The sequence below is a fragment of the Netta rufina genome, assembly GCF_964035555.1.
Source record: "Netta rufina genome assembly, chromosome: 10".
NCBI lineage: Eukaryota > Metazoa > Chordata > Aves > Anseriformes > Anatidae > Netta > Netta rufina.
In genome coordinates, this window is record NC_140133.1 from 14,993,687 (window position 1) to 15,001,085 (window position 7,399).

The following is a 7,399-nucleotide window of genomic DNA, read 5'->3' on the forward strand; positions in this document are numbered from 1 at the left end:
ACTATTCCTTCTAGATGTTATTAAGATAACTGCAACGCATTTGGTCTGGCAATTGTTAAGCATGCGTGTGTTTTTGACCTCTGCTGTTTACAAGAAAAGAAGACTGGTCATCTGGTCATCATTAGAACCAAAGTATCCAAGTTTCCATCATATGCTTTAAAACATAGTATAGTACAAAAATATTTCTGAATTAGAAGCTCTCCAATACATGTTCTCTTACAACATTGTAAAATTATTGGCAGTTGCATCATACAGTCTCAATATACACAACTGAAAACTAGTTAAAATATGGGTCTCATAATAAACAGAAAACATTGAAGGATTAATACAGGGTACTTTTATCTTTTCTAATGCTGTCTTCACATTCATATTTTCAATGTACCGACAAAGAATGCTTACATATATGCTAAGTGCATCTCAAAAACAAACATCACACTAGAAAAAAATACAGGAAAAAACAGCTGCCAAATTCACAGAATAAAACCTCTTTCTACTTTAATATTTTATTTTCCAATTTTAAAACACCTGTCTACATCTTTTGGCATACAAGTACTTTAAAAATATTTGTTTTACTAAGAAAGCTCTTTCGCTTTATTTGACTACTCACATAAAAATAACTATACTAAAACACACAACTTAGTCTAATGTTAGAGCACAGTGACTTGTATCTTGACTTCAGAAAAGAAAACACAGGAAGATTATTTGCACTGTGCTGCATGAACATTCAACCACAGTTAAATGTTTCCTGTTTTAAATCCAGCATCTGGTATCCTCTTAAACAACTGAAAAGACTAATCTTGACTTTTGGTACATAGGTACAAACGAGTAACTACTTCCCATCACACAACTAACAGTTTAATTGCAACAATCCAATTGCTGAAAAAACTCCTTTCCAAATTCAGTACTTAGCAAGACAATTTATAACACATTTATATTTGTTATATAAATACTAGTTAATATTTAATATATAATACAGTTAATATTTATTATAATACTTGATAGGCTTCTTATATTTATTAGTGGTATTATAAATACAAAGTTTTTAATAACCAAATGGATACTCTTACACAAATTTTTAAGGATAACTGAACCAAAAATATTAGTCAATGATCAGCATACAACAACACTCAAAAAAAAGCAATTAGTTCACAAAATAACATCACTGTAGTTTCAGGATAAATTAAGTAGCTCTTCTATGAAAGCTCGCATAGCAACAGAGGCTGAAGTCCAGGGTCATAACATTTTCTAGTGAAATAATGTGTAGGCTATTAGCTCTTCATCGATTTGAGATGTGCTCATCTGTATTTTGATTTCTCCATAAACACATGCACCTAATCACGTTTCAAACACGTGTACACATTTTCCTCAGCAAAGCACCTGCCTAAACAAAAATGATGGAAGAGATTTATAAAGCTTACATATAGGCAAGCTCCCTTCTATCCTCTCCCCCTCCCCTCATTTCCTTCCAAAATCGAATGTTTTAAAGTCAAACTTGACCTGAAAACTTCTGTAATGAATAAAATTCTGCTATTCTGAAACAGTACTCATCAGAATCCTATCATTCTTAAATATTTAATAACAAAACATACACTAAAAAGAGACTGAAAGCCTGAAATCATTAGGAGATGTCCTAGTACAAGAAATAAAAAGGAGACATACATTTCTCTGCAAGTGTAATTTCAAAGTCCTTTCACATCGGGATCTAAAGACTGTCAGCTTGGTTGCTCTGCTACTGTATATTAAATAAGCATGTAATGAAGCTACTGGTTTTGATTCATTGAGATGCCAAAGATCATGGGTAAAGTATATAAAATTAATGAATGTTTTTGAAGTGGAAGGTGGTAAGAATCAGGTACAGCATCAAAAAGAACAAAATACTGACAAAAAGAAACCACAGAAAATCCAGCACCACTTCATTTTAGTGACCATTCAGAACAATAATAAAGCATGAATGCCATTTCAAACTCATTTGCACATCCAAACAGATTATGAAATACTTTACATACCATCAGTTCAGGGAATCACTATACTGTTATTAACAGAACACTGATTTCCAGTCTTAATACAACCTGAATGCAAATTTGAGCCTTGTATATTACCTACTGCTTTCTAACATGCCTTCATTATCTCTTAGTTTTCAGCTAAGGCTTGCACACAAATCCACCAGAACAGTTTAGAAGGTGCTTAATTTTCAGTATTTGCATAATTCCACTGAAGTGAACAGGACAAATAATATGCATACTTAGTGGCAAATGTCAGCACTATGCCAACTTTAAGCCTTACTTTTCAACATTTCAGAAACAATTTTGAAAACTAATTAAATGACATATGTAAACTATTCTAACAAGTCAGTGTGCAATGACTTCCTAACAACAGGATACATTCCGAGGCTAATATCTATCAGATTTTTAGAAACTTAAAGCCTTGCCAAATTTGAGCAAATGCTAATGCTAAAAAAAATATTTATCTTCAGAAGAATTCATTTAAATGCTTTTGACTATTGATGCACTAAGCCACAGTATTATTTTGATGAAGTAACAGCATTACAGTGCCAATACAGAAAATCTGTACTTTGGTGCATCTATAAACATGAAGCTTATAAATATAGTTCCTGAGTTAGCTGCATTAAACTGCAAGTCTGATGAGCTATACTGGGAATATTAGTGCTCTGAAAACTGATGGGAGAAAAACGCATGTTCTGATTAAAATCAAAAGGTTTATTTATACCTTGCAATTAGAACATTTTCTTTAATTTTGCCCACAAGGTTATAAACAGCTCTTTCCCCTAGTTGTTGGTGTGTTTTTTTAATAACTTTTCAAGCTTACTACTTGAATAACCATACCACTTCTAAAAAACAGAACACCTTTAGAAGCATTATATCATTTTGAATTTTCAATGATGCTTTTGCAAGTTTGAAAATGAAGGTTCATTTTTGAAGGTTTTGGAATAAAACGTGGAATCACCCAAACCTCTCTACCATCCAAGGATACTCTTGTTTCTCACAGCATAAAGGAATAACACTGCTCATCCAATAAGAAATACAGTGTACAGCATACCTGTTTTTTAACATAGGAAAAACAGATAGTAGTTGTATGATCTGGGAAGAAGTAGGATAGGAAAGTTCCAGTATCAGCAGCTGGCTTTATGAAGGTGTTAATTGTTTTGTCTGTTCATCGTGAAAGCTTGCTTTTTTGAACTCTATTTGGTCATGACACCATCTATATGTAAGAAAGAAGATAGGAAGGAAAACAATTTACTGCAGTAAATAAGAGTCTGGTTAACAAAGAATTTCTCTAGAAATGTCAGTAGCATCCTGCCCATAATTATAAAAATGTGATTATCACAAGATGAGAACGGCAGTTTTCCTGTATTTGAATAATTCCTATGCTGATCAAGCACCTCTTCAGCACCCCCTCAAGTTCACCTTTATCTACACTAAGAATCAAGGATTACTCCTTAACATTTCATTTGCCGATCAAAGCAAATTCTCTGAGTATAGATAAAGTGTGTTAAAAAGTAGCTAACAATCTAATTAGTGTCCCATTCCTCGAAATGCAGCACTCAACTCCACTTCTGGTGGAGTAGCTTAATAGTAATAAAAAAACAATGTAGGTAAAATTGAATGTCTGTTTTACCAGAACATCTGCAGGAACCACCACGTTCTTTCTGAAGGTAACCTCAGCCCTCCTGGTGTGATACATCTCCCTGAAGGTTTACATTTTATTGAGCATGGATTTGGGGTCCTTTTATAACACTGGATTAATCTTAATAATTCAAGCACTTGTAGAAGAGCCCTCTTTTTAGCAGAAACTCTCCAAACTGTTCTTTGTAGGCATATAGTCAATATCATCTGTTGTCAAGAAATTTAAATGCATGCACCCCATCCCATCCCCCCTCAATTAATGACTTCTGCAAAAACTCTTTCAGCAGCTGAGTCATTAATTTATTGGCTTCTGAGACAGCAAGCAAACTGCTATTACTCACCAGTAGGACCACACCTGGGAAGTCATAAACAGGACTAGATCCAACTTACAGAGACAACCAGTAAAAAGCATGGGAATCAAGTTCAACTAATGCAACTTTCATTTTTACTAGTAAAACTTCTAAACATTGAATGTTATGAAGCTGCTTCTTAAATATCCCAATTTTATCTTTGTGTGTTCTACTCCGTAAAGAGGTAACTGCCACACTATCATTCAGAATTGAAAGGCACTAAATTCTGATAGTAAGTATTTATGAAGGATGTTCAGAATTACACTGGAGTTTTAGAGACAAGCATATTTCCTTCATGTAACCTGTACCACTCAAGGAAACTCAATAAGCTTTTTAATAACAAATAAATCAAACCCAGATTTGGTCTGGCCCTTTGGTGGGTTGTGATTTTGTTGTGCTTTTTTTAAAGAAATCTCATTAAATTTTAAGTTTAATGTTGCACACAGAAAAAACAGGCGTTATAAAATACAATGATGCACAAAGAACACATTGCACCAAACAAATTCAACACTTATTTGATAAATTACTGATGTAATGGAAAAAGACAAGAATTAACATAATTTGTTAAGACCTTCTTTAAAGCATCCATCTTCTCCTAAAGCTTATGGAAATAACAAAGCAACAAAAATATTCAGCCCTGTATGAATAAATGAAACGTAAGTGCAGAGAATCCACAGTAAGGCAAACAAGACGTATAAACTACTATTGAAAAAAAAGACAATATGGATAATACAGGGCAATGCAAGTTCCACACAAAAGTAATTAATCATAATGCACAAAATAAAAACACTGCTCGCATAGCACTAAATTCTTTGTGAATAATAAGCTTGCATTTCAGAATAACCGTAATACTAGAGTTTGAGCAGTAGAAGTCAACAACAGTTTTGTTTCAGACTTGAGAGATCAATATTTGGGCCAGTGAATAGTAAACATTACTGATTTGTTTAAAGCTGTTTATATACACACATTCTGTACACAAATCAGATGACAAAGTTGAAAAGTGGCATTATTTTTTACTTTATAAGAAAGTCAAAATTACCAACATATAGAATTATATGAATAAATGTAATTAACATAAATGAAGCTGCAGTCACACCAAAGAATGACATTTGTAAAACTAAGTAATTCTATTTACTGCACATTCACAAAAGGATTCGCGTGACAGATGACAAAATGAATATGAGAGGATTATACATTGTAACTATGAAATTGCAAATCCTATAAAGTACGTACACAGTTGTAATATGCAAGACAAGAGGATAATCCTAGTCTCACCCTGAAGTTATAAGAGTTGACCCAAACCATTGTTTCCTCTATCACTCCTACATCCTCCAGTTTTCCCCAAACATAAAAATATTAACTTGGTCACTAATAAAGTCATGTGAAACTGCAAGCATACAACTCAAAGGCTATGAAACTAAAAATATTTGATTATCATTACAGCCTTAGTTTCACACACTCTTCTCACATATTAGTCAAGACTATAATACCAGCTAAAATAGCTAGTTACAAACAGCATGTTTTGAAGAGATTTAATTAGAACTTGCATCAGAAGTGCTATACTTGGAAACATAACAGCTCACGTTAAATGAAACTAAAAACATTTTTGCCCAAATGGTACTAAGTGATCGTACAATGCTTGGGGGGAAATACACAAGCTGAAAAAAATGCAACTGAAGGTTTCATAGTAAGTAGCAGAATTGACAAGTGAACTAAATTCAGCTTTTAGGAGTACTCCACACCTAGCACTCAAAGGGAAAAAGCAATGCGTGTGCAGAATTTCTTTTCAGCACATAGAATGTAACTTTTAAAGACAGGAACGGTTCTCTGCTGTCATTCAAAGATTTAAGACTACTCAGAATATCTAAAAATGCATTTGAGGGGAAATATGAAAGCAGGTTATGAAATCAAGGCACCTACTATTTTTTGGAGATAACAGACATCCTGCCCTGAGGAAAAAGGTTAAGTATTTCATGCACTTTTTCCATTAGACATTTCTATGACTCAATTTAAAATTAAGTAGCCAAGATCTTAGCACATGTTCTGGAATGTCTTATTTGAATAACCAACATCCAGTATTTGAAAATAAATTACTCTGAAACCTGCCTACAGATGACATATTGTGTGCAATTATTCTTTGAATTCAATTTTGTATTCTCCTCTTGTTAAGAACGTTATCATTTAAGATTTTTAATACATTAAACCCCAGAAAAATATTTTAAGCCGTTTTTTTAAAGCAACTGCAAGTTTCGCCTGAATGTCTCAGAGCTCACACAACAGTGCTTTTCCCTTCCTTTCTCCACCTTGATTTTACTCATTTCTTAAGTGATTTATTAAGAACTTGCAGAATGAATCTGCACCTCAGACACGTGTCTTCCTTACCAGAACCCCATTGCCTTTGCTTTAGCCACTTTATTGTCATTTAGGCTACCCGGGTTTGGCTACAGTTCTTTATTAACTGCTGTAAAAGGAGCAGATTGATCACTTGGACAAAGTGTAGGAAGCACCTAAAATTATTTGAAGCATTGTCACCCCAAACACCAAGTTGAATTCAAGGGGCTGGCCAGACTCCGTGATTCTAACATCACCAAGCTGCTGCAATGACGGGGTGTGCTTTGCTGGGGAGCGAGGATGCATTAAATCTGCCTCAGCCCACTGCATTTGTCAGAAAGCGAGCTTCCTCTCCCGGCAGTCAAAAGCAAGCAGGGGAAGAGAGGAGAGGCTGCGGGCTGCCACCGCCGGCACCCAGCGCACGGCTGTCTCCACAGACAGTGAAGGGAGATGCCCAGCACATAACAGCCGTGCCAAGGGCTTCCCAAGGGGCTCCCTGAGCATCCCGCCTGAGGGAAGAGGGAGGAGGGCGGGCAGCCGAGCGCTGAGGGGATCGGGGACAGGGAGAGGAGAGGGCGGCGACAGCCACCTCAGGGAGCCCGGGGCTGAAAGGGAAGGCTCTGCCCGCTCCACCAGCAGCAGCAGCCGCCGCCTCCTCCCCGCTGGAAGCAGCGCAAGGAAGGTGAGGGAAGGAAATTGACACAAAATGGAGACTTACGCTCCCCCTCCTACAACACATGCGCAGGGCCGGCAGTGAGAGGCCGGGGAGGCGGGCTGGGCGCTCAGCGAATGGCGGCCCGCGGGGGTAAAGCAGGAGGGGGGGGGAGCAGTGTGCATGCGTGCTCGGGGCGCGCCGCGCTGTAACGGCCGCTGCCTCAGGAGCCCGCGGGCGGTGCTGCCTTTCACAGAATCACAGAATTTCTAGGTTGGAAGAGACCTCAAGATCATCGAGTCCAACGGTGGCCGCCGCCCTCAGCCTGCCCCGGGGGCAGCCTCTAACTGGGGACTGGAAAAGCTGTGCCTGAAGCAGCTGGTGTAAAGTCTTAAAAAGTGTGCGGACACAGCTCTGAGCGC

At 37.0% G+C, this 7,399-nt stretch overlaps 1 protein-coding gene across 2 annotated transcripts in view; it reads right to left on the bottom strand.

Moving 5' to 3' along the window:
* The window catches only part of FHIT (fragile histidine triad diadenosine triphosphatase), a 564,423-nt gene extending 557,369 nt beyond the window's left edge, over positions 1-7,054 (bottom strand). The window contains exon 1 of one of the 2 annotated variants that reach the window (XM_084293015.1): positions 7,044-7,054. Coding sequence is in view for 1 of the 2 variants with exons in the window: in XM_084293014.1 (XP_084149140.1) it covers positions 3,058-3,071 (14 nt within the window). In the remaining variant the exon portion in view is untranslated. Of the gene's footprint in view, positions 1-3,057; positions 3,214-7,043 lie in introns of those variants that run through there. The other variant, XM_084293014.1, reaches the window with a different exon arrangement.
* Between the last annotated feature and the right edge of the window lie 345 nt (positions 7,055-7,399).